Here is a 27,816-nt window from a genome sequence, read left to right as displayed (position 1 = left end):
AATATTCACCCCCCTCCAAGGCAGTACTGTAGGAAGAACATAACATGAAAGGAGATTAAGGAACTGAAATGTTATAATAAAGAAAGAAAAACATCACTGAGCTGAAGACACCATCACTGGGTGTGATTGATGATGAGGATTAAGATTACAAAGTCAAACAATGTTTGGCTATTTTAGATGTCAGCCAAGGTCATTGCTAATATTCAGGGGAGACATAAAAAATGCAATGAGCAAAGAATAAATCTGACAGGAAGTGATCAAGGTGTCAAGAATAAGGTGGAAACTCTGCTGTTTGACAAAGTCGACTTGTCAAACGGGACAATTTGAAAAGCAGCCTTTCAAGAGATATGCATGTAAATGAAATATGACATTGTATCGGGATGATAACCGTAAACTGCTGTAAATTCTCCTGCTTCTACACCTAAATGGATTTGACCCTTTGGAAAGCACCTGGTACAAGGTTGCAGGAAGTGGTGCAACCCTGCCCCACAGTTACCTCACCGGTCCTGCTTTAAAAACACATCCAAACCTTTCCATCTTTCCTGCAGCCTCTCTCCTCTGTAACCACCCCTCCCCTTGTCCTCGTCTCACGTCCTCATTCCAGCTTTCTAATCCCCTTGACTGAAGAGCAGAAGACCGGGTGGCTCCGGGGCGCAAAACAGGACGGGAAGTAAATTGAAGAGAGGAGAAAAGGGGCTCGAGATGAGAGGAGTGAGAGTGGCTCTCGAGCTGCACACACAGAGAGGAAGGGATGAGAGCAGCTTAGTGCAAAGACAGTTTGACGAATAATAATGAGAATAATACCTTTATTTAAAAATACTTTTTTTTTTATTCAGACGAAATAATTAATAAGAAAAACAAGTTTAAGACGGAGACTTAAACAAGCTGCTTTGGACAAACAAGCGGACGGTGAGCCCGACATCTCTTCTCGTCTTAAGAAGCATTTTGGAAATATGGAGTACATATGAGGACGCATAACACTTACGTTCGTTCTGCGTCCTCACATCTGTCGAGCCTGTTCTCCTCTTGTTATTCATTCCACAAACCCAAAAGCACAAACTCAGATTTATCAAAACTTTAACACACATAAAATGCATCACCTTCCAAACTCATGGCTTTTAATAAAATAAGAGGAAAAACAAAAACACTCCCGTATTTATTTATGTTTGTAGAATAAAGTTGATTTCGGCATTTGGTGGCTGCAGCCTTAAATAAATGGCTCTGTGTGGCTGGACTCATAATGGTCGGCTCACTTACACAAGTCAGAGTCTTATCAGTGCCGCCGGCAGTCGGCACAAGGTGATAACTCATCTCCAGACAGAGCCCGAGGTTGCCGAGGTGGGCAGCAACAAACCGCAACACAGTAACAGAGTCATTCGCACAAGTCCTGAATCAGGGAGCGTGTGCTTTGTTCAGGAAGGCAAAGTGACGGTGATGAAGACGTTACTTTCTGGCCAAACTAGAACTAACAACCTTCAAATAAAAAGCTGATAATGCATCTAAACCTTATCCTAACATTAACCGTAACAGACAACATTAAAAATACTTGTCCCCCCCCCCCCCTCTCCCCCTTTCATGAATAGCAAGTAGAAAGTCAGTGTAAAGGCATTAATTAACTATAAATCGGTTTATTGCTTTTATGTAATGAAAAGAAAACCCTTTTCCCCCCCGTTGGTGAGGAGACGGAGTGTACGTCTGTGCACACACAGAGTGTTATTCAGGGGACGACAGAGTAGGGCTGGTAGGGCAGAATCTTTTGTCGTTCATTGATCGAGTAAATCCATGCGGGTTTGACAAAGTTCAGGTTGCCGTTCTCCATCAGCGCCTGTGAAGGAAGCGAGAGGAACACGGGTCATGAAGTGTTGTTGCATTACAAATGTACAGATAGAAGCGCTGCAACTAGCCTTTGAAAAACTGAACACAAGGCTGAAAACTCAGTGTGACCCACAATTTCAAACAGATTCCCAACCCTGCTGCTGCTTAAAAGACAATGACTAAGAAGTCTCTGTGCTTGTGCGACATGTTGTTTCCCCCACATGATGCCTGTTGAGTAGTTTCAGCTGTGCACTTTGTATAATTGGCCCTTTGCCAGTAAGTATGCATTAGAAGGATATATCCAGGATGTCAAACTGATTCATCAAAACAGGATAAAACAATCTATAAAAAGATCAAATCCAACAGTAAAGCCTCCAGATCACAGTGTACTAGCTCATCACATGGCCATTGAGAGCAACAATGAAAATAAGGAGCAACACTGTCCTTGTAAAACAGGATCGCTCTTCATTTTTATACAGTCTATGGCGCTAACGTACTCCGCTTATGTTAGCTCCACGTAGAAATGTAACATTTTAGAAACATACATCTCCTTTCAACGAGTAACGAGTAAAATATGACACTTGAGTTTATGTAGCAGTGTAGCTGTCGGACCCTGGTAGGAGCAGATTCTGCGCTGTGATTGGCCAGTCTGTGTTCGAGGGGCGGGACTTAGTGAAGGGTCAATTGAGCACTAAGTTTACAGAAGCAATTACCTTTTACAAAAATAGAAACTAATGCATGCACACATGCTCAAACACACACATGTACAGAAATGTTGAATATTCTTAAAACTTATGTTCGACGTCTTTTTTAGAGAGAAGCGACGACTCAACTCACGTCTTCAAAGGAGTCGTGCCACCCTTCACTGGTCACCACAAACTGCACCTTCTCGGTCATGTAGTCCTCGATCAGTCTGCAGCAAAGATAATATTGTGTTTCTTTTATACACACACATAACTGCAGCGTATTCCCACGAACAATTAAAGTTGTGATATTCTTGTATTTCTAGAAGTCTCTCACCCGTTAAAGGCGACAATGTATCTCAACAGAAGGCGCCTCTCGTTGTTAGGGAATTTACCATAGAGGAAAAAGTGCTTTCCTCTCAGGAAGTCTGGAAGAAAAGAGAAGTGTGCGACTGATTACTTCACGATGTGAAAGAGGAACAATTATAGGTGCTCGTTGATAAAAGGGGGAGAAAGGAGCAAAGTACCAGAACACACACTTTGAGGTTTCTGTGTGGCGTTCCTCAAAAAGGCAGAAAAGCCATTCAATTACTTTCTGTCAGGGTTTGCAATGTTCGACGAGTAATGGAGGACATCTGCTTCTTTGATAGGACCAGGAACAAGACGAGAACAATGAGACATACCCGGTAGCTCAGGAATGGGGTGATCCTCTTCAGCCTCGGCGTCTGTGTTTTCATCCGTCGACCCCCCGTACGGATCCTCCTGCTTCACCATCTTCCCTTGTGCTGCTACTTTCTTCTGTCTGCTCTCACTCTCCACCCTATTACAAGGACAGGAAAAAGGGTTTATATTTTATGCGACATGGTTCCATGTCTGCAGCTCAAAAGGAGAAACCTCTCTGCTTCTCGCCTTTGTGTTACAGATCTCACTTTTTAAGGAACTAATGAATCTGTAAAAGGAAGAATGAAAGTTGCTTCTTTTGACACTGTTGTAAGTCACTTTATACAGGCCATCAGACAAGAGTAGTACGTGCATAACAACCATATCCTTATAAAAGAAAAGTTACATTGACAAGTACAAAAGTAGCTATTTTAAAGACATTTATTTGTTCCTAAACTCTGAAATTGGGTATGAATATACCCTTAAATCACTGGCAAAAAGAGCGCAGAGATCAGGCGAACAACATTTAATTACACCGAAGAACAAACTCGCCCACATCAATAATACAAACAGCATTATTCATATTATTGTTTACCTTCGCAGCTCGTCCTCCGTGTCCACGCCAGACTCATCATCAGCATTTCCTGTGAAATGAAGTGTTCATTTGTCAATATGGTATAAAAAGATGGAATATCTGGTTTATTTTAAAGTATTAAAAAGACCTTGTGGAACATTATGTGTGATACATTTCATATATTTATAGTTAACCATACGAGTTGACAATACAAGGTTGTTGCTATATCCTTGTACTTTGAATGACCATGACTGCACTATTTATGATAACCAAATATTAAAGAATAAAATCTGCTTATGAAAAATGTCAAACTCACCTTCACATATCTTCATAAGTTATAAGTTTATAAACAGCAGAAAGAGAAAATGCCAGCTGAATGCACATTTCTATGACCCACACACATCAGCAGTTCAAATGATGTAACCTTGTTGGTAACACTTTCCTTTACCATATAATGCGGTGCTGTTGAGGGGGGAATACGAGCAGGTCTAATTAAATGCCGTCTCCCTGCATACGTTTGTTGTGTCGCCTCACTGATGCACACCGGCACTTTACTTCTGCCGTGACATTAACATAGAAATGAGAATCATGCACAAGTCCCTTCACCGTGATTGCATGTAGCCTCCATTCTTGCTTCTCCCCTCAGACAGCATCTACAGTGTGTGTTTTTTTTCTTGTCTTTTCACGTCTGGCATAGTCAACTCATCCTTTTCCAAGTGCTTCATGAAGGTGATGCTTTTTGATTAATCCCTGAATCCTCACATTGTCCTCTCGCCCTTCTCAAGTCATCCAGCTCTTCAGCTCCAGTGCTACCATCCTTAGAATGAGTCATCTCACACACGTATACGTGTATATATATATATAAATTATTTATTTATGAATTATATATATAAAAATTATAAATATATATATATATATATATAAATTATATATATAAAAATTATAAATATATATATATATAAATTATAAATATATATATAAATTTTTTTATATATAAATATATATGTATAAAAATTCTAAATATATTTATATATATATAATTTATCATTTTTATATATATATAATTTATCATTTATATATATATATATAATTTCTATATATATATATATATATATATATATACACACACACATATGTGAGATCTAAATGACTATAAAGATGAAATGGAAGAATGACAGCAAAGGGTTAGGAGATATATATATATATATATATATATATATATATATATATATATATATATATATATATATATATATATATATATATATATATATATATATATATATATATATATATATATATATATATATATATATTTATATCCTAATCCTTTGCTGTCATTCTTCCATTTCATCTTTACAAGGGGCCGACAGCCCACTTCTTCCCCATCATTACACCCTGACCATCTGCTTCTTTCAGATTAACTTTGGTCAATTGAAAAACTAAATTGAAGTCTTTGTAAGACTCATGTTGGAGCCACTTCCCAGTACAATGAATGTGCCTTTCTCTTTTTATCCAACAACCGTTTCTGTAGTACACAAAGAAATGAAGAGTGCGGAGTCATTGAAGTGGCAATGCTGATGTCGACTGAATCTTAAACAAAACATCAAGTAAAGTTCAGTAAATGGTTTCACAGTGGACTTTCTAAAGTAGTTTGACTCAAACCTGGTTCATCCACATCAGTGGAGCCAGCATACTCATCATCTTCATTCCTCTTCTCTGGCGTCTTTTTGGGGGTCACTTGTCTCGCCTGCTTCTGTGGAGTCTGCAAGAACAGCAAGGTCGGAGCGTTAAAACTGACTGTTGCAAACTGGAAGAAGGATTATTGATTAGAACATTCTGCATCGGCTCAATTAAACAACAAATGTACTTTTGTGTTCATTTCCTCTTCGCTCTGGTCGTCCACTTCCATTTCACTCTCCGAGCTGGACTCCGCTCCATCCATCAAATACCTGAAGAAAGATAAAGAACAGGTGAACAAAATGTGTCGGGATGATTAAAGGCCAGAGGGAAAAGAACTCTAGCACAATATATCTCACTACAAATCAGCTTTACAATGTTATAAATGGCAGTAGGGCATTGTCAGGCAACAGTGGAACAAAAAAAAGGATCAGAGTCAAGGTAATATTTTCACTAATGAACAGATTATTATTTAATCTTATAAATACGTCATGTTGTTTTGCGGTACGTGTGAATACGAGGCACGGCGGTGAGAGAGTGTAAGAACTGACAAATAAAAGCGACCATCTGGTGAACATGATGACATGGTAATTTCACATTCATTCATTAAGTCAGTCAACAATCAATAAAATAAAATAAATACATTTCACTCAGACAATATCAGGACATCTTGATGTGGAATTTCAAAATAAAAGCCCTCTAAAATGACATATACGAGCCGTGTTCCTATGAATTAAAAGGAGTTTACTAGAATGCTCATGCTGCACATCAAAGGGTTAAATTAAACAGTTGCGTTATTTTGCAGAAAATATGGAAATGTGGGGATATATATCGTATAACGCAGCATAGCCTAGAAATACCAAGATAAAATGTAGAAGCCATATCGGCCAGTCCTAGTTTCACAAGCAGGAGGAAGAGGGTCCAGCAATAATACAAATACAAAGCATTAGCAAGTGGGAAATCAAGAATTAGTCTTATTGAACATATAGTATGTCACACTTGTGAAGACCACAATGTCAGCCTCCATCTTTAGACTGTGACGAGAACACTTTCCTCTACAAGGAGTCGAGAGCCGCTCATTTCACACCCGTCCGACGTCGGGGTGGTTCTGTGTCCGTCTGAATCCCCGCCAGAGTGTGGCCGTTTAGAACAACAGGTACAAACACTTGTTCTCACAAAACTAGTTTCTTCTAAAAGACAGTGAACATACAGGCTGACTAGGAATCCCTCCTCTTTTACACGCAACACTCTACATCCAATCACGGCTCTCAAAGATCTCTCGAAAAAGATGGAGAGAGTATGCCGTTAGAAAAAAGATCATGACGCCGTCTGTAATTATCTCTGCAAAAGGTTAAGCGAGTGTGAGGGAAATAAAATCCAAATGTGAGCGAGTGTTCAATGAGGACGTGACATTTCTCCCAACATGGTTTCCATATATATTCTCTCCAGCTGTGAAGCCACCTGGACATTATCAGCTTGAAAGTGGGAAGTGCAGTCGAAATACCGCCGTTAAAGGTTTCATTATTTCCGCTCACACAGTAGAAAGACATTTTACTGACCTATGCTTTCTTCTTTCATAAAACTCAGTACGCAGGAAAAGCGAAAAGGGCAGAAGGGGGCAAGGGGAGTAATGCAGAATGTGTTGCTTATGGCAATAAATGTTGCGACCTCGACGAGCTCAATCTGCTATCGCTACGTGCTAGTTGGCCGTTGGCTACAGTCTTTGCGGTTTTTGGCCAAGATGCAGCAACGTGAGGTGACGCAACAATGACTTTTCCCAGATCTAATGGGGTTAGTTGGTCTGCAGTGGGTTTCTTTAGCAAGTTTTGTCTATGCTTTGTGGGTGTTGTTGATTTATTATGTGCTCGAGCTATTACTTTGCTTTAACGTCAGTTCATTGCCGTTTCTAATCTATGAAATAAAACTGATGCTAATTCTCTTCAGCACGCCTTGACTCAGTCTATAAAATAATAAACCATCTGCATAACTTGTTTAGTGAACTTGTTTTTATTTATCTTATTGGAACATCAAACCAACCACATATGAGGTTCAGGAAAATATTGTTTTCTTTATTCCATCTGTTATTCTGTCTTTTTAAATAGCCGACGTTCCACATCTCAGTTTCGTGCAGCTGTGGAACCAACGAGTTTAAGATCATCAATAATATTTGTAGATTGTATAGTAGCCTACATCCATGTAGATTGTATATGCCTGTACTAAACCTGTGGGTGGTGATGGTCTAGTGGTCTAGTGGTACGCCTTCCAAACAAAACTCTAGAAGGTCAACACCAGGGCTGCCACCATTGTACCCCCGAGCGAGGTACTTAACCCCGAGTTGCTCCAGGGAGACTGTCCCTGTACTTAGTTCATTGTAATTATGAAGCGTGGCTGTTTTAATCCTATCACCACATCATTATTTTTAATTTCACATCCATTTTTAATGCTTAATTTTTCAATTAACATGCATTTTTTAGCAACTTAGCTCTATTGTGAGGGGATGTTGTGGAGCTGCTTGAGCTCTCCTCTCTTTCCGTCCATCTCTGGACCCTCACCAGGGTTGGATAATAAGATAATAAGAGCTGTGCATTTGCCTCCAGATGCTCAATGAGAAAGTGTCCGTGTGTATGATGAAGCAACAGTTTTAGAGTGTGCGCATTTGTTTGGGCACTTCATCATCATCAAAGTAAGTGGTCCCTTTAATTACCCATAGCAGATGCAGCTTTTAAATAAAGGACACATCATCAAAGCTGCACACTCCACACGACGCACAATAGCAGTGGTGGGCAAGGGAATGGATTATTCTGACTACAAGAGAGGTGGTGAGCGGAGGGGCGAGTGCGAGGGTGAGGGATCTTCGACACAATTAGAATGACGGCGAAGGATGTCATGCGTTTGACAATCTTAACAGCAATGATCGGTTTTCATAAAGCCTCAGCTTCGTGTGCGTCGCCCTTCAGCAGTGTTTATTTTTAAAAAGAAAAACGTTCCACATAATCTTTCTCAGGCGTTCGCACAGAACAAATTAGTTAGGGACTGTGGCGCTTTGAAATTGGACTCGTAAATTCATCACCGCCCACGAGGCCCAGGAAAATGTGATGGCCATATTTCCTTGCTTTTCCAATGTTCAAGACCAAATCATTCCTCCAGAAAAGAATTGGAAGATTAAATCAATTATGAAAATAATCTAATGGGGCTCATCCAAATGAAACCGCTAAAGAAGGCAGGAGCACTGTTCTGTGTTTCTGGTGCCGCCTGAAAACGATGGGCGTCACAGTAATAGGAGATTTTAGTCTGCGTTGTTACCACCAATGTGTTTCACCATGGTATGTGTTAGCCGCTCTACACTGGCTTCCACTCACTTTTAGAATTAACTTTAAGATCCTCCTTCTTGTATACAAAGCCCTAAATGGAACCGCATCAAGTTACACTGCCAACTCTCTAATAAACTATGTGCCCCCAAGAACATTACGATCATCCACTACTGGTTTATTAAATGTTCCCAGAAACATCCAAAAGGAAAATCTGGGATGCAGCCTTTATCAATTATGCACCAAAGCTATGGACCACTTTACCTGCAGACATTAGGGAGGCAAGCTCGCTCAATATCTTCAAAAGTAAGCTTAAAACATATCTCTTCAATTTAGCCTTTTAATAGTGATATTTTATATCTCTTTACTTTAGCCTTTTAATAGTGATATTTTATATCTCTTTACTTTAGCCTTTTAATGGTGATATTTTATATCTCTTTACTTTAGCCTTTTAATGGTGATATTCTATTTTTATGTTGCCATTTCCTAATATTTGAATAACATTTCATTCATTTACATCAACACTGTGATTATTGTACTGTAAATGCTCTTATTCTGTCTAATCTTGTACCAATTGTTATGTTTTTGCTGTGAAGCACTTTGGGCTGCACTTCCTGTATGAAAGGTGCTATACAAATGAAGCTTCTTATTAATATTATGTAGTAAAACAATCTCTAGAAGTCCGAAATTTGACTGATTCTACATTTGAAAGCTTAAGACTTTCTTTTATTAGAGGATTCTTTGTCAGCTGATACATCTACCACAACAATCATCTGCAAATTGCTAACCAAAACATTTGAAAGCAACAGCGGCGTGAGACTAACGAGTTCAGTAACCTTTGATAGACAAGCCAAATTGATTCATCTTCCAGCCAGACAAGTAACAAGTATTGAAGAATTCCCGAAATGACAAAGCTTCATACGGTATAACACAAGCATAGAAATATTCCAATTAATGTGGGCCAAGAGGAGTATCGTGCTCTACATTATTCAGTGCAGACTCGTGTGGGCCGACGACAGAGACGTAGCAGAAGCGCCTCCTGTAATGAGGCATTTAATTAGAGAGCTGCAGGAGCTGGCTGGGTTGAATTTGTGATCCCAGCAGGCATCAGCTGCTCAAGGTTACAATGTTCTCTGTTTGCAAGTAGCCATCACTGCCGTGAGGCGTATTTTTGTACGCTTCAATCAGTGCGAGTGTACAGATGTGGCTTAAGAGACTATATTAAAACCAGAGGTGGATTCATACGTTGGACACATTGCTCCACAAAAAGAACCAGGCTGTCACCCTGTGAAATGTCTTTTATCAAGACACTAAATCCCATGCAGCTGTTCCTGTGGCCGGGCCTATTTTACGGGTCTGAATCTCGATGACATATAAAAATCATCTGTGTCCAGGAGTTTGTGTCTTACTGTTTATAGGAGATCTTCTGTTTCCTCTTATGGCAGTCCATTACCCATTCCTTCCGTACGATGATGCCCCCTGCTGATTTCACCTGGCTGTACTTGGGGGTGTTGGCGAAGGCACAGCTGGAGATTAATGAGCGCACGCACAGACACACACAGACACACAGACACACACACTTACATCACTAAAGAGAAGCTGACTGACAGTAGTCTGCTCTCAGAGATCAAGATGCAATCACACTGAATTACTGAGCGTGCCAACAGGGCTGTTATACAATCCTGCAATCCGTTTCAATAATAATACTCAACTACAGATTTAAAAAGAAACCCTCATGAAATATCTCTGGAACAAATTAAGAGCACATCATTTAAAAAGATGTTTGCACTTCATATTAAATAATAATATTAAATATTTATTTTGTCCCACAACTGTAACGTCATTACACTTATGCCATAACATTTAAATTTGAAACAATTTATAATATGCAGAGTACAGCAATGAAATATGCGATTAAGCTACAGTATTCATGTAGAATATATGCAACAATAAAACGCTTGGGAGCTTCACCGTATCAACACCGCTGTGCACAATGTTAAGCTAGTAGGTCCGGAGTAAAAAAAGTGAGTAATGCGTCCACCGTGGTAAATGGTAAAGTAAGGAAAGCTCGATGGACACTTACATGAGGTGTGTGGAGTCGGGAGTCCAGTCAGGTCTGTATTTGGCTCCCAGGTCCGTCGCTTTTTCCCTCAACTCCCCTCTGAATGGGTTTTGGAAGCCGCTGAGGACAAACACGACCCCCTCCAGAATGCGTTTGAGTGGGAGCTGCTGCGTGCTAGCTTTCTGTTGTTTGGGTTCCGGTTCGGGTTTGGATCGGCTCTCCCGCTTCTTGTCAGCAGACTTCAGTGTCGGGGAAGCTGGAGAGACAATTGCGAAAGTCAAGGATGTTTTCCAGGTGAAGAAATCATCTGTATGCTCGGATTCAGACGCTACTGTAACCTTTCGCCGTGCTGGGGCTTGGCGTGCTGGCGGAGCTCGGCTTGGGTTTGGGAGTCACAGCTTTGCCCTCGGGTGAACCAGCTGGACTTATTTTCTTTGAGGGTGGAGGGCCGGAGGCAGACGGCCGCTCTTTGCTGAACTCAAATTTTCTTTTTGCTGGTGGCTATGAAGAAAGAATTAGGAAACAATACAGTAGGATGATGAGGGAACTAAAGCACACACACGCACACACACACACAATGTGGTAGTTATAGATCTCATCCAACAAGCTTGATTGAATCCGCTTCATTCTCTCTGCAGAGCTCTTAGCTTCTCTGCTGTCTAAATTAAACGGCCTGTCCTTGAAGTGGAGAAAATGGTGGAAATGTTTAGTACCTGTGGTGAGGCAGAGCTGGAAGAGGATGCTTGGCCTGACGAGTGGGAGCTGCCTCCAGCCTGCAGGGCAGCAGCAGCATAACTCAACCGCTCACTCTGAGGAGACACTGAAGAGAGAAAAGTGCAGAAGACTGATGAGGGAACAAAAGTAGCTTGATAATAAAGAATGTCTTTGAAATATCTCCCACTTTTGTCTCCTGGCACACATACAGCTTTAAATTAAGCCTAATTAGTTCTCACTTGACTTTTTTATTTTTTATTATTCAAGGTGATTACCCCTTTAATGTCACAAGGACATGGAATTATTGTATTGGGCTTCAGCAGCTGGTGAAGTGACATAAATGAATATACCTTTGGGTGGAGTGATGGACTTTGTTGCATGGTCCCGGTTGAAGAAGAGACTGCCGGGCTGAAGGCTGGGACACTCATCCTTCACCTTGAACTGTCCCAGTTTGGTCAGTTTCTGACAGGAGAGAGGAAAGTCAAGTTTAGTGCCAAAAGAAGAAAGAAAAGGCGGACAGACTGACTGGAGTCTCTTTTCTCTTAATATAACAAAAACATGTTTAACTTGACTAATTATTTCCTCTTAACTAAGATGGAAGGAGTCTTGGCGGGTGCGTTACTGAGGAGCAAAGGAAGTGTGAGCCCTTGAGATCTTTGAGACATATTCATCAGTAGTGCGTTAAGAACACACACCGTGTAGTGTATTGAGAGGGGACCCCCTATTAACTCTCAACTCAGCAAGAAGCAATATCTGAACACTCTGAACACCGCACGACTGATTCTTAAAGTTGTGTCGTTCACAGATTACATTAAGGTGCTGCACAATGCACGGTGAGATGCATGCTCACAAAGACCGTCTTCTTATGATGCTCAATTTCTCTGGTGTGTCTGGTTTTGTTTTCTAACTTACTTAAAAGCTTATTTGAAATACAACAGGACTGAAAGGAGTCACACAGTGTCGAAAACTTAGTACGACCAAGTCTGAAGTGTAGAAAGTTTGCATCGGATGTCTGGTCGGATAACTTGGTTCACTTATTCTTCAAGGTAGTTTTCTGCTTCAGATAATAACTTTGACAACGTCATATTATTTAATTTAGGCAAAGTTCTTCTACGTCTTCTTGTGTTAAGACAACTTTTAATATTTGAGATGTTTCGCTTTGGAAGAAGACATTTAAAAAGTAAGGTTTAAGTGAATCATATCGGCAACAATCAATATCCAGAGAAAAAGAACATCTGTCGAGAACTTAGCATGACTTACCGGGGAGGTTGTTGGAGGATCGTTCTTGTCAGGAGGGGAATGAAACTTAACAAAGGCCAGTCCGTAAGCTATGTTCTACAAAACACAGGCACAAAATCAGCTCAGATGCTATTTCACAAGTAGCAATGGATATATGCGTATTAGTGTAGACTTTCAAAAGGTTCACTTTATTTTAACTGAACTGCAGGTGCAGGAATGCAGATTCATACTGTGCTGTGTGTGTGTGTGTGTGTGTGTGTGTGTGTGTGTGTGTGTGTGTGTGTGTGTGTGTGTGTGTGTGTGTGTGTGTGTGTGTGTGCGTGCGTGCGTGTAAAGCAATCATTTCTACTGTTTGTCAAAGGATGTTGTAGCGCTGTATAGTAAAAAAAGTGCTGTGAAATTATTCTAGAATGCAAATGTTTTTCCTTTTGGTTTCTGTTGATTTTAAAATCACCGGGCCCTTACTTTGCTGTATGGCTGGCTGCACACAATTTTCACTCGGTCCCACTTCTCCTGTGCTGTGCTCTTCTGCAGCTGGTTCGGGGCAAAGAAACGCACCCGGTTCATATTGGTGCCGTTACGGCTCTCCGTGGGCGACATGAAGGAAGACGTGACCAAAAGAACCTAAAAGACAGCAAGATGTGACATCAAAGGAGAAGAAAACATGGAGAAATAACAATAATGATGATAAGTTTTGCACTTTGTTGGGTTTGCAAGAATACCTCATAGTCCTGGTCTCTGACCGCTGAAGAGTTCCCCACCAGCACCTCGATGAAAGCTGAGCCTTCATTTCCAATATCGATGCTGTGCACCTGCTCCTCCTTCTCGAACTGAGAGAAAAGTAAATCAGCGTTAACAGAGCTTACACAAGAAGCAAAGTCAAAAGAGCTTAAAGATTCTCTATAAGTTTAAGTATTTAACCAATCCTTACTTTTTAACATATATATGCCAAAGAAATACATATGTGGGTATCGATCAACTGTTCCTTACTGACAATACTTTGTAATATACAATCTCCTAATCAAAATTTCAAAGAGCCTTTTCTGTAAAATGGTGTAATCTATTCTTAAAGCCTCAGGCAGGAGGTGGAGAGAGACAAAGATGAGCACAATATGTTCATGTTTCCCACACTCATAAAAGCTTTGCAGTAGCAGCATGTTGACTTAGATGGAGACAGGCAATTTACTTCTGCCTTATCCCTCAACAAGTCTGTGGATTCTGTGGCAAGAAAATGCAGACAAGGGGAATCCCAAAAGGACACAAATATATCAACAAAGGAGAAGTGGAAGTCAACATTTTTAATTGCTGACATAGCACACAAATGCGCTTCTACGCAGCCTCTGTCGCAGACTGAAATGTAGCACTTTAAGTACTTGCTGAATCTTGCAATCATTTGTCCTTTTATCCACATGGTTAAATGTATTTATTGTAATAGTTATTCACAGTTCAGAAGTTACAGAAAATGTGGCTGCACAATCCCTTATCGCTTGACAATCACAAAAGGCAAGTTAGATTCAAAGCTTTCCTTTTCTTTGGTGGATAAACAGCCGGGGGACATATAGAACGATCTCAGCTTGTGTTTTTAGTGAATCAGGTTAGGTCCCATTGAGGTTAAACTTTTATTTATTTTTCAAGGGTGTCCTGGCCAAGATAGGCAGCAGCACAAGATATAAAAAAGTGATTTCAAACTGACAAAAAACTACAATAGACAAAATCCCAAACAACAAAGTCCAGTGCGAGACATGCGCCCAAAATACCAGTTTAAGCACCGACAACATCCCCAATGATTATCTCCAGGTCTTCAGAAAGCATTCAAGGAAATCAGATCATGGTGTTTTAAAAACATCCTGCATTTTATATATATTCCAGTCTGAGGGAGCAGAATAATTCTGGATCAAATTAGCTGGATCACTAGGTTTTAGGAGTAAGTATCTTTTAAATCAATGACAAACCAACATGTTGAAAGCACTGCTGGCTGACCACGGTGGGAGTACACACGTGTGGTCCAAAACATACCTGCAGAATGACTGATGTCTGCTTCTCTCCGGATCTTGCTGCTTTCCACTTTCTGTAAGTGTCAGAGCTCAGCAGGTTGTCTGCCTTGTGCGTCTGTTTTGCATATTCAAAGTCAGAATCCGGTTTATTGAAGTAGGTTTTCACATACAAGGAATTTGCTTTGGTGCATTACATAAACATAGGAGACATTTTAATTAAAAAAATAAAGGAAAGTATTGCAAAAATCAAGAAACATAGAAGAAAATAATTTAAAAGAAATAGGAAACAATACTATACATACATATATACATATACATATATATATATACACAATACATCTGAATGAAAAGCTTTGCAGTTTAGTGTTATAAGTAATAAGAATGAAAACAACATGTAAAAAGGGTTATGACAAGGAGGAGAGGAAGTAAAGCTAACGTTTGACTAAATAAAAATATATATTTACAAATCTTTGTGTCAAGAGACCATTTTGTAAATCAAATAAGTGAGAAGTTAACTTACAGTGTCCTCGGTAGTGCAAGACACGACGTGTTTGAGTTGGATTTCTGGCATGTTGTTGTGGATTCTTGACAGGTTACAGACTAATTAGCCAGTTTAAATGAAAATAAACCAAGTGGGCACTTGAGTTGCCACTAAGCGCAATCTTAGCCTATAACACGCAAAGTGTCCTTAAAGTTGCTGTAAATTTACCCTCGAAAAATAAAGTAAATTCACTTTGTGGTTAGTCAGATACACTGTCGCTAACGTGATAGCATGCTAGCAAACAATAGGCAGAGTGAACTTTCCCTGAATAGCCTGATGATTTTAACACCCTTTAAGTGTTGTTACGCACGAATCTTTGAAACTGTTATGTACTTGACACATAGCTGCTTACTTTGGCATTGCATTAAACGTCACAAAACATATATTAATGGTTTTAATTTTAAGTTAAATGTGCGTGGAGGCGAACTCATATTCCCACCAAAAGCCTAGCGTGTCAAGCTGTGACGCAATTTCCGCGTTTCCATCCAATCAGAGCGTTCTGTTCTTCTTCTGCAGTTTAATAACAGCATCATCACAGTTATATCGCCACCAATCCTTCATTACGAGAGATATATTATTCTTTTTAAACATTAAATCATTACACCGTTGCTCAGGTGTTCTTGTAAGAAACACACTTTTAAACATTTTCTGTGGTGGACACTCATCTCTTTTTATTTTAGTAATATATGGAAGCCCATTTCTGCCAATGTGATAGAAGAAAAGATCCTGCAAGTCATTATAATGCTCTAATCTCAAAATAATAATACAATAATAATAATAAAAAATAGTTAGTAACTCAACATGACAAGCTTTCTCAAAATACTGAATATTTTTCATATTTATAAATATATAGTAGTTAGTTTGTATGTCAAAATAATGACTTACTGTAGTTTCTTAAAGTCATTATAATTACTTTTTTTAAATTATTATTTCATCATCACAAGGTTAAGCCAAACATCTAGATCCCTCAGTCAAATGTTAACTATTTAAGCTTACTTAAATTTAGAAATCTTAAAATGTTCTTCTTACTTTGCAGTTACAGTGAATGACAGAATACATGCTCGTGCCATTTTGTGTGAATCATGTGATAAAATGAATAAACAGTTGGTCACAAAAAAAATCTCCGTTACATTTAGGCATCACAGAACCACGGCCACTGGCAAAACTTACTGGGAAGCTTAATAGACAAGAGTCATTAGTTGTGTTATTAGTGACACCTGTGCTCTTCCTGTAATGACATGTCTGCTAGGATGAAACATATTCTCTCATGAGCACCGTGAAAAATGTCCTCACTTACGTAATAAATGTTTTAAATTGCATTACAGGCTGAGCTGCAGTCTTTCTTCCCTCTGGAGGAACTCTAAAATACCGCCTGAGGATCACTTTGTGTTAGAAATCCTGCAGCTGCTGTAATTGGAGCAGTAGACCAGTAAGACCAATCCAATCTGAGTGTTTACTTGCGTTGTAAAACAACACGAGATGAAATGATGAGAAACTCTTTTATCAAATCTTTTTTTTGTTTTATTAAAAAAAAAAAAAAAAAGGCACAGAGGCAGGTCACAGGCAAAGACTGAAATAGATAGAAATGGTTCAATATGGAAATTAGGAGAGCAATAGACTAAAACTAATATTCAAGAGATCACTCAATGGATGTAGAATATATACAATAACTGAAACTTACATGAACTATGCATTACCATCAGTTTGAGAATGAATCTGAAGTCTAAAGTGAGTTTAATGTAGCAGGTGAATCATGTGACGTCTCCACAGTGAGCTCAGAGAATCTCCAAGTAGATCGCAGTCTCTGCATCTGCCACAGCAGAACTCTGCACCTCTCGTGTAGCTCTGACTCCTACACCTGCTCGTCTGTCCATTCCTCCACCCTCTCCTCCTCTTCTTCTTCTCTCCCCACCTCTTCTGCCTATTGGATGGATCTGAAAAAAAGACACAGATGTTGCTAATCCTCAAATTTAGGAATAGAAAAGAGTTTAGAGATTGTATTTGTGTTTATGCAAAGCCTTATGTAGCAAAAGTTCATAACCTACCTGCTTAGTATGGACAAAAAGAGGTGTGCAGTTCTGGTATACAAGTTGGTAGCTGCCGTTGGTGTAGATATGAGTCACTTCTGTGCAGTTAATGTAGAGGGGCATCTGGTCCTGATAAATCCCCAATCCTTCAGGGTACACAGCTGCGCGTCTACTAAGCATACGTCTGAAAGTAGCAGAACAGGTACGTGAAGCTTCACAATGAGCAAATGAAATTAACATTTTAAAAGGCTGATTTGCTTCACATACTCCCCAGCTCTCTTTCGGCAGCAGTAGAAAAACAGAGACAGAAGGAATATGACCAGGCAGATGGACACTGCAGGTATCACCAACCACAACAAAAGTGTTGTCTCTGTTTATGGACAAAAAGAGCAGCGATGGATCAGCATGTGGTGTGAAACCTTAATATGATAATTACAATGTTCCCTCCCCGAGGGTTAAACTACATGGATTATAGTTCAACTCTAGGCCTTTAAGACTTATTGCTTGTCACTTAAGTGTGACGTAATAAGTTTACAAAACTTTAAACTTTAAAAAACTTAACAAACGAAGCAATATGAAAACATATGAAATGGACTGCAGCAACTGAACAACTCATATTTCAATGAAGGTACAGCACAAGGCATTATTTAGCTTATTCTCTTTTCGTTTCCAAGCTGCAGGCATGTTGCACAGATGTTTCAGCACCATTCCTACATCAGAGTGAATAAACAAGAGCTTGTGTCTTTGTTGGTGTAGAAAACAACAACACAGTGCTTTGCACACACCTTGTCCTCCCTGCAGCAACGTCAGGGAGTCGTTTCCCAGTGCGTTGAGAGCAAAGCAGATAACAGTCTGTGGTTTGTCCATTCGGCCCTTCAGAGTGGCTGTAAGCATTTCTGGCTCAGATGTTACCGACACGTTGTAATCACGAGGTGGAACGGTTCCATTCACGCTCCAGGTGACTGCTGGTTTGGGTTGGGAGTCGACTGAACAGTGACACAGCACCTCCAGATCCTCCACAACACAGGTGGAGGAGAGCCGGAGGATGACCGGTTTATCTGTAGGAGAGAAAGAGCACATTTGCCGTAAAGTAAACTTCTTGCACTTAATATTGACTTTATATTGTTTATTGTACTTTACTTTCTATTCATGATTCATTAAAACTCTGTTTCACTACATTGTGTTTACTCTACATCAGGAATTTCCTTTTTTTTGTGTGTTTATGGGGCTTTTTAACTACAAAAACAGTTTTAGTCTAAGGATAAAACATTTTGGGAAATACACTTATTCACTTTATTGCAGAGAGTTAGATTAGAAGATCATTACCACTCTCGTGTCCGTAAGCTAAGCATGAAGCCAAAGCTAGTAAACAGTTAGCTTAGTTTAGCACAAAGACTGGAAACAGGGAGAAACAGCTACAGCCTGGCTCCGTCCAAAGTTAACAAGTTACCTGAATGCACCTCGAAAGCTCACTAATTAACATGGTATTTTTAGTTTGTTCAATCCGTACAATAACCTAAGTGTATAAACAACAATTCAACATTTTACACTGGGTTATGCACCAGACAATTTCTTGGTTGGGAGCAGTAGCTTCCTGGAGTCTCTGCTTGCAAGTGAAGCTCACCTGTTTGTGGTGGCTTCATATTTACCATACAGACACATGAGTGGTATCAATGTTCTCATTTAAATCTCTGATAGAAAGTGAATAACCTTTAAAGCCCTTCTCCGTTTACAACTTGGAAATGTTTTAAAAACAATCCCTCCTTTAGGAACAATTCAACAACAGCTAAAAGAAAAATCTAGTTTTTTTTCCGACCGCTAGTGATTTATCTTCTCACTTTGCTGCAGTGATGTCAAAGTGTACTCCAGGGGGTGATCAGTACACTGTGACATCACTGTTGGAGGTGGTTACGGGTGTAACACAGAAACAACTCTGACAACACTCCACCAGTTAGATTTGAAACAACAAGAAAGGGCAGTAAAGCTTGTTAGCCTGTTGCTACTGTTACTCTTTGACAGCATTGGAAACCAAACACATGTAGGTCATGCTCGTTGTTAAATAATACAAATGTGTGCTTGGCCATCGGAGGTAGGCCTACAAGAAGTTGGATTACATTGTACATTCAGCGGCGTGGCCCGGGACTCTCCTCGACCTATCAGGTTCTGTGCTGAGCAGCGGACCCTCATGTCCCGGGTCACGTTGAACACCCGGACTATGTGCGAGCGCTGGTGGAGGTGCACCGTGCGGCCGTGTTGACTGTAGGACCAGCGGTACTCGGACACCGGAGGATCAGCTTTACATGAGCAGACCAACAAGGCGTTGCCACCCTCATGCACTCTCAAGGACTGGACCTGAACTATTACATCTTTTGGTGAAACTATAGACAATAAAAAACAAAACAAAAAAGGTTTTAGTTTCAACTGAGCCAAGAAACACAAAGATACTAGTCAAAGCGATGCTTACATGTCACATGCAGATCCTTTGAAATGGCCAATGGTTTGGCTCCTGGGTAGCTGGCTTCACATCTGAGCCTGGGTTTCACCTGGTGTGACACAGTGAAGGACAGAGGGGCCAGTAACATCGGCCTCTGGGCCTCTGGGTGGAGGCTCTGTACCTCTCCAGGCTCAGTGCTGTTCAGCTGGGCTCCTCTCTCCCAGCTCCACCGCAGGGAAGGAGGTCTGGAGGGGCAATGATAGCTGACGGAGCAGTTCAGGGTGACCAGCTGTCCCTCTGAGGCTGACAACGTACCGCTGATGACAGGAGCCTCAGGGGTGTCTGTCATTGAGGAATATCTCTATTAACACTGATGTACTACTGATGTGTATTTCATCAAGGACACAGTGCAGAATCTCATACAAAGGCCAGCTGTGTGGTCCACATGTGATTATGTATTTAAGGTGGATGATTCCACATTCTTTGAATTAATTTGTCCATTTATATATTACAAGAACAAGAACATTCATCTCAGCTTGTTGGGGCTTTTGTATGCAATTAGTCAGGTGTTGGAGATTCTCCACTGAGTGTTTGCATACTGTATTTCTGCTCCTATGCAATAATAATCTTTCCCAGCTCTAAAGCCTGGATACACATATATTATCTTGTTGTTAAATATCCAAAGAACAACTATTTTATGAGAGAAGACAGAGGATGTATAGTGACTTCTCCACTCACCCACAACATCCAGATTGAAGCTCCTTGGCCTCCCCCAAAGAAAGTCCTCGCCACTCTTCAGAGCGATCTCAAACACCCGTTCATCATCCCGGTTGATCCTTTCGATCTTCACTGAGCAGTCTCCATCAGTGATCCGCCCAAAGAGGGATGTCCGACCTTGGAAATCCCGACTCACTTGATCTCTGTCCTCGCTGTTAAAAGCTGTGCTGCGGAGAGGGAAGAAGTGGCCACCACCTCTGAACCTCATCCGGACGTCCACCTTCTTCTTCCCCCTGAGGGGAGGCGGAGCTAGGGGAGTGAAGGAGCAGGGAATCACCACACAGGAGCCCACCAGTGCTTGGACATGGTCAGGGACTGAGGGCACAGGGGAGACAGCCTGGACCCTCCTCCACAAGGCTGCTGCCGTGATGGAGAACAAGAAATAATTACCACATACCAATATGCAAGATCAAATGTTACTATGCCTAGGTCTATGTTCAGCTTTAAGTCACAGGAGTCAGCAGGTTTGTATATTGTGATCATGTCTTATGTTAAAGAATACATTTGAACTATGACAAGGTTAGAACTGCTGTATTTAGCTGCACTGTCTGCATAATACCACCCAGAACAATTTCGCAACAGATGTATATTTAGAAAGGGGAAGAACCCCTTCTCCTAACCCAACTGCACCTTTGGCTCTGGAAAAACTTCTAGACAGTTTTATACTCAGGTGGATATTGTGTCGTATAATACTTTAAAATCCAAATGATCTTGTTTCAGGAAACATTTACATACTGTATGTATTTTTAAACTATAATCAACTTCATTGAGATAATAAATGTACATGTAATTATTAAAGCAGCATATTTGATCCTCATCTGTGAATATAATGTAATCATTCACTACAGTATATTCTGCAGGAGACATTGATAGAAGAACAATAACCAATGTCTCCATCTCTTACAGTAAAAATGATGGTAATAACACAGATGTCAGTGATCATTTAATGAGGTTAACATGACTGAATAATGAATGACCTTGTGATTATTGCAGATATTTGAAGCTAGCGCATTTCTAAAAAATTTAAAAAAAACATTAATTATTGAAATACTCACCAAAAATGAGAGAACACACAATGAAGACAGTGTCCACGTGCATGACTGCAACCCTGCTCTGCCAGCACAGACAGAGGAAAGGATGAACAGAGGAGCAAAGAAGGGGAAGTGTTACAATGTGCTCCTGCTACTATGACTTCACTTTGATGCCTCCTCTTACTATTCCACTATCTTCCATATCATCTGTTATATTCATTTAGTACATATCACTGACCTCGTTTTACAATCGGGTTTACAACTTTACAACTTTTTCACAATAGAAATAAAAATAAAAACATGTCAAAAGATTCAAATATTAAATCAAGTGGTGGAAGTGGGAATTGTTTGGAAAGAACGACCTCAGCAAGTATCTGTGAGACTCATGACAATGGGTGAGTCACTCTCATGATGTTGGCCGTTTCCTCAAAGGCTGCTACAACTAAATGTGTTCATTTCTGATTCTGATTCTACACGGACTGTCCCAACCAAACCTCTTACAGTGTGAGTGATAGCGATACAAATTCCATTGAAAGTTGAATACAATCAATTAATGATTAGCTTTTCTGCCCGACACTGATTTATAGCGGTTCTGCAAACACGTGCAAAAATGTGTCATAAGTCAGTCATCGCAGTTATGTGAGAGAATGGAAGCAAAAGCTACAACTTTTGTATTTCAGCAAGGGACTGTTTCATCTGCTGGTTAATCTGTTAATATATACAACAATATAAGACTGCTAAAGTCAGTTTCATTTTTCAGCATTTAAGATTTTAAAGTCACAAATGCAGAACAGTTTGATATTTTTCTTCACATTGTGCGTTATCTCCAAGTCACTCGAGGGGATTGGCATGTTTCCGCCAGATCAAACAAACTCAATTAATCCGACGCAGGGACAAAGACTTGAACACTTTGAACTATGGACTCTTTGAATGCTTGTTTGAAGTGCTGCCTACAGTAAGTCGTTGCACTTCGCCTCCCTGCACCTTAAGACAGAACACAAAAAGCTCTCCTGCTAACACATGACTGCAATGGCAAAACTAGACGAGGGAAAGTGACACAGACAATATCAATAACATATTTCCTTAAGGTAAGCATTTTAAATCAATGAGCAAGGTAGTGTACTTTTTATCTTGTAGTTTATATGAATGTTAGAAATTAGCATGACATCTTGTAATGTATTTATTGTATTCCTTCTCCTGACAGTATATGAAGCCATGAACTCAGCTCAGCAGTTGCTCAGGTCTCAGAGAGACTTGCTGCTGAACTGGACTTTAGACCACCCAGCACCTTTACTGCGATGGCTGCGTGATGCTGAGGTGCTTTCCTCTGCCCACTACCTGTCTCTGCTGGAGAGGTCACCATCCAATGCCGTGGCCCAGGCTCTAGAGATGGTGTGTGCCAGTGAGGAGAGCAGCCAAAAGTTCCTGCAGGTGCTGAGAGAGGTGCAGGATTATTACTGCAGAGATCTGCAGGTCTGGGTGGAGAGACACTGCAGGGATGGTGTCAGTAAGCCAGCGCCTGCGCCTGTTAAAGTTGAAGGTGAGGTTGCTTTAATATATTAATGGTGATGACGGTGATTATTTATTTAAACAGGGTCATTTAGTGTTAAAGGAAAGGGGACAAACTGACGGGCTGGAACTGAAGACAATCAAGTTTTACTGCACGAGTAACAGAGGTGTGAAAGATTATCAGGGTACAATCAACGGTGAAGTCGTGCAAATATTTGTTTCCCGGCTTTGGCAATGAGGAGTGTGAACTCATAAAGAATATTTAACTCAGCTATGATAAGTTACATTTTTAGCCATCATCATGAGCTTAATTACCATGCTACAATGCTAAGGTGGTGAACATGTTAAAACATTATACCTGCGAAACATAAGCAAATTGGGCATTGCCATTGTGAGCATGTTAGCATTTAGCTCAAAGCAATGCTGTGTCTAAGTACAGCCTGACGTTTAGCATGGCTGTACTCTTTTTCTGTATAAGATATGAGGAGAACTCTCAGGCAACAGTCTCCTGTGAATCTGACATTTTAAACAAATGCATGGTATCCCAAATAACTTGAAATTACACTATGTAATGTCATACATATCAAATGTGTTATTTACCAAATGAATCCTGTGATATTTACAGAGAAGAAGCGTAAAGGTCCCATTGCTAAACTGTTCAAAGGAAAGAGCAAGGGGTTTACCCTGACTACTGAGGTTAAAGGTATGGATTTATTTTCTTATCAAAAACTATATTTTAGAATAGTATATATATTATTTCCCCATGTTTTGAAAATGCATTCAAGTGAAATGATTCATTGTGCAGCTGAAGAACTGAAACCTATCAGGAGTGTAAAGATGGCCAACATCCGAGGTATGTAATCTTAGATTAAGTCGAAATATTTAGTTTTTAGAAAACTGAAGAGTAATTTAAGTTTGTTGACAATATATTTCATCTTCACGTCTTCCATTGCAGTTCCCATTTCTGCCCATAAAACAACCCTCCTGAAACGCACAGAGCAGTTCAAATGTTACTCCGAGGGTGAGGGAGTGGCTGCAAACTCAGCTTCTCACATCGAGATCCGCTACACTGACCTTTTTGTGACAGAAGACAATGACTTTGTTGACAGCAGTCAACATGAGTACTTTGACCTGGCGAGCAGACGAGCTCGCATCTATGTCCATCAGGCTTGCCAGCGCATCCGGCCGTGCCATCTATTGGGCCCCCAAGGAACATCGGGACGAAGCCCTAAAAGGGTTAAAGTGAAAGGTATTGCTGGTATTGGAAAGAGTGTAGCAGTACAGAGACTCGTATACGAGTGGGCGATTGGGAAGAACATGCGTGAATTCACCTGCATTTTTGACCTTCGCTTCAGAGAGCTCAATCTGATTGAAGCACCGCTGAGCTTATTGGAGCTGCTTGGAGAACGGTTCCGGTACCTGGAGGTAGCTCTACCTGCTCTGTTCACTTCCCCAAGCTCTTTGCTCTTCATCTTGGATGGATTAGATGAGTTCAAATTCACCTTGGACTGGAGCAGTCCCGACAAAAACATTGACGTGCGTTCAAAGGTGCCGGTGTCAGAGCTGATGGTGGCTTTAATCAAGGGAAGCCTTCTCCCAGAGGCATCAGTCATTCTCACGACAAGACCATCTACTGAAGCGCCCAAGCGTTTCTTCCAAAGATGTTGTGTGGTGCTTGGCTTCGAGGAGGACCAGGTGAAGGAATATACCACCAAGTTCTACAAAGACAGAGAAGTTGCTGAAAAGGTCTACGATTACATCTTGAACAATGACAACCTTTTTGTGCTGTCCTTCATCCCTCTTTATTGCTACATCATCTGTACTGCTATGGCTGAGTTCTTCTTTTCAGGAAATCAGGATGTTGGTGACTCAAAGTCTCTGGAGCTAAACCCGCCCAGAACAGTCAGCGAGGTTTACTTCTGCTACCTGTTTACAGCAGTCAAGCACCATGCACTCAGGGGCAGTGCAGAGAGAAGCACCCCGAGATCTGAGGTTCTCTCACGAGCAAAGCAACAACTCACAAACCTGGGAAAACTTGCTTATGAAAACCTTCTCCAGAAAAAGATCATGTTCAACAGAGCAGATTTAGAGAAGTACGGTGTTACACCTGCTGATCTTCAGAGCACCTTTCTCTGTCAAGTCCTCCAGCCTCTCAAAGAGGGAACAGTGGAGATGTTTTCTTTTTTCCACTTGACTGTTCAAGAACATCTGGCTTCCCTCTACTGTGCAATCAATCTCTTCAGACAGGAAGACATAATCCAAGCTCTGGACTTCTGGTGCTTTGGGCTACGTCCACCATCCTCCACAGCTGCACCGCTGAAAAACACAGACCTCACCATGGACAAGCTGGAGAGCCTCCAGATGTTCACACGCTTCTTCATGGGAATGCTTCGAGCTCGACTGGCAGGTCAGTTGGATGGCCTTGTTCTTTCCCCCGTGGATGAAGAGGATGGCATCCCCACCAGGCTGGGTTTGTGGTTCCAAGACCAGTTTAAGAGCAGGGAGCTCAAGAAGCAGGCAGCCCTGAATCTTCTCCACTGCCTGATGGAGTTCCACATGAAGGAAGCCACGAGCATGGCAGCACCAGAGATCAAGAAACTTAACCTGTTTAAAATGAAGCTGAGTGTTGTGGACTGTGCAGCCATGCACTACGTGCTGCAGTTCTCTCCACACAAGCTGCAGGAGCTCAACTTAGGCTACTCCAACATTGGAAACAGAGGACTTCGCAGACTGGGACCTATCCTACATCGCTGTGAATCTCTGTAGTGAGTACCTGACTTTACATTAACCTGTCAAATAGATGAGAATTACAATTTGACAACTAGGCAATGAAAAGAAAGTCTGGGTTTTAATTTCCTGGCTGGCGGATCCCTTTCTGAGTGATAGACTGGAAACCTGGGTGTATGTGCCTTCTGTTTAATGCATGCTGTGATTAAGTCCAGCCTCACTGTGAGCCTGAGCATTTATTTTCAAAAAAGGGACGAATGGACATAAACAATGTTAACCTAATGTATATCTATCTATTCTTTTCCAGTTTGAGATACAACTGCCTGGACAGGCAAGCAGCTATTTTGGAATCTGCGGTTCTGAGATCGAATGAGTGCCAAGTGAAGAAGCTCTTGTAAGTCATTACAGAGTGTTTATTATAGCTATCATAATACAAAACAAAAATGTCTTAAGAACTTTTCATTACCACATAAAATGCAATTGAATAGCTTTTTCCAGTCATAACAGAAAGAGTGAGTGAAAACCAGAAGGGACAATAAGGTCTACAATCATTTGTTAAGAGTTTGAATTTAGTCAGTACTGCCCAGCTGTATGTAATAATAATTCCTAGTAATGTGATTAACCAATTAAGTGGCAGACAGTTGATGGATGTGTTAACCAATAAAAAAAGAACTAAGACTTTTGTTAAAATTGACACTTGCCCATAATGAGAGGATGAGCTTACTGCGGCTGGTAGTGCTGACAGTGTTTACGACATGTCTGACGCTGCTGACTGACGCTCCATAAAAGCGTCATGCATGTACAGTCCAGTCACGTCTCACTTGTAGATTGTAGATGTATCGTCTCCTGTGAGCCCGTCTACAGCAGATGAAATTCAAGATGTTTTCATACATTTTAATGCCTTTGAGGGGACTTAAATCAGGACTTTTCAAGACCTGCAGATAGCCTGACTCTGAGCCCACTATATGAGCCACTATACTATATGTATTTAACTGCAACACAATTATTCTACGCATGTGTACAGTATGTGTGGCAACAACCTGGGACCAGAGGGGGTTTTGGAGCTGTGGAACGCTCTGGAGCACAACAACACTGTGGAGGAACTCTATCTGGACATCACCGGCATCACAGAGCGAGGAACAGAACACATTGTCAAATGCCTCAGCACAAACACCTGTCTGCAGACATTGACGTAAGACTGAAACACATCAACTTCTGCTCAATGTTATAACGTATGGAAACACTGCCATCTAGTGTGAGTTAATGCCTTGAAAGGAAATGAAAAGTATTAAGTCTTACATGGTTATTTTCTCCGCCATCAGCATTGTTGGGAATGACATCGGAGAGGTGGGGAGGAGAAGGCTGAGGGAGCTGGAGCAATGTCGACCGGGACTCCGGATTATTGCAAACTTTGTGGATGACCTGGGATTACTTCAGGCGTACCTGGATTGGGTGGAGGAGATTCGGGCAGACAGAGACCAGATGGACTCGGTGAAGAACGCAGACGCCCTGCAGTCGGTGCTGAAGGGGCTCCAGGTGGCAGGAGAACAGGTGGAGAAAGGAGAGAACGCAGAGAAAGCCAAGGAGCTCCAGACAAATCTTTTGGAGTTGCTGAAGTCTTCTACAAATCTGACTGGAGGAAGACAAGTTATGTAGCAAAGTGTGTGCAAGGGTTAGGGGCTCCATGTGAAGTGCAGCTGCTTTACACAGCAGCCACAACGAGTCAACTAACATGAGTCATATTAATCCTAATGTTCTGCTTCTGCTGATCCAATCCCTCTTTAACAACTCAAAACAACATACTTAACATTGTTTATCACTTTGATTCTTTATGACTTCAACACATTTGATGAGAATTGCAGGATTTTGAACTGATGACATGTTTCAGATGCTACGATGTGTTTGTGGTCTCAGAGCCCAGCTTCTGGCTCCAAGCTATTGCAATAAATTGTTAGCCGCTCTTGGACTCTGGGGATGTTGTGTACCGGTACATGAACGCCTCAGCTCACTCCCTTCATCTGCTGGACGCAGCCTATCACGG

General features: G+C 40.9%; 3 protein-coding genes across 7 annotated transcripts; 1 reads left to right on the top strand and 2 right to left on the bottom strand.

Annotated features, from left to right (window-relative positions):
• Positions 1-809: 809 nt before the first annotated feature.
• xrcc1 (X-ray repair complementing defective repair in Chinese hamster cells 1) lies at positions 810-15,767 on the bottom strand. Its single transcript, XM_029452544.1, has 17 exons — positions 15,250-15,767; positions 14,752-14,844; positions 13,458-13,565; positions 13,201-13,359; positions 12,757-12,831; positions 11,847-11,958; positions 11,496-11,602; positions 11,121-11,283; positions 10,804-11,038; positions 10,130-10,246; positions 5,603-5,684; positions 5,398-5,497; positions 3,754-3,802; positions 3,182-3,318; positions 2,836-2,926; positions 2,653-2,728; positions 810-1,825 (listed from the first exon to the last, which is right to left on the bottom strand). The coding sequence occupies exons 1-17, from the start codon at positions 15,298-15,300 to the stop codon at positions 1,718-1,720; spliced, it is 1,863 nt and encodes a 620-aa protein (XP_029308404.1). The 5' UTR covers positions 15,301-15,767; the 3' UTR covers positions 810-1,717.
• A 1,052-nt stretch (positions 15,768-16,819) lies between these two features.
• On the bottom strand, positions 16,820-27,213 carry LOC115021240 (B-cell receptor CD22). 5 transcript variants are annotated; one of them, XM_029451512.1, is made up of 12 exons: positions 27,075-27,213; positions 24,380-24,766; positions 24,123-24,276; positions 22,878-23,064; positions 21,564-21,621; positions 20,470-20,868; positions 19,762-20,073; positions 19,412-19,675; positions 18,083-18,355; positions 17,565-17,667; positions 17,316-17,481; positions 16,820-17,204 (listed from the first exon to the last, which is right to left on the bottom strand). In XM_029451512.1, exons 5-12 carry the CDS (start codon positions 21,604-21,606, stop codon positions 17,046-17,048), a joined length of 1,719 nt encoding a protein of 572 aa, XP_029307372.1. In that variant the 5' UTR covers positions 21,607-21,621; positions 22,878-23,064; positions 24,123-24,276; positions 24,380-24,766; positions 27,075-27,213; the 3' UTR covers positions 16,820-17,045. The 5 variants fall into 5 exon arrangements, with proteins under 5 accessions (XP_029307372.1, XP_029307377.1, XP_029307373.1 ...); XM_029451517.1 differs by lacking the exon at positions 21,564-21,621 and having other exon boundaries at positions 20,470-20,865; XM_029451513.1 differs by lacking the exons at positions 24,123-24,276; positions 24,380-24,766 and having other exon boundaries at positions 27,075-27,202.
• On the top strand, positions 22,755-27,655 carry LOC115021238 (NLR family CARD domain-containing protein 3-like). Its single transcript, XM_029451510.1, has 7 exons — positions 22,755-23,079; positions 23,674-23,751; positions 23,854-23,901; positions 24,004-25,813; positions 26,083-26,169; positions 26,800-26,967; positions 27,098-27,655. The coding sequence occupies exons 1-7, from the start codon at positions 22,755-22,757 to the stop codon at positions 27,429-27,431; spliced, it is 2,850 nt and encodes a 949-aa protein (XP_029307370.1). The 3' UTR covers positions 27,432-27,655.
• Positions 27,656-27,816: the final 161 nt, after the last annotated feature.

This window comes from Cottoperca gobio, chromosome 16, assembly GCF_900634415.1.
Source record: "Cottoperca gobio chromosome 16, fCotGob3.1, whole genome shotgun sequence".
Taxonomy (NCBI): Eukaryota; Metazoa; Chordata; class Actinopteri; order Perciformes; family Bovichtidae; genus Cottoperca; species Cottoperca gobio.
This window is presented reverse-complemented; position numbering and strand designations above follow the sequence as displayed.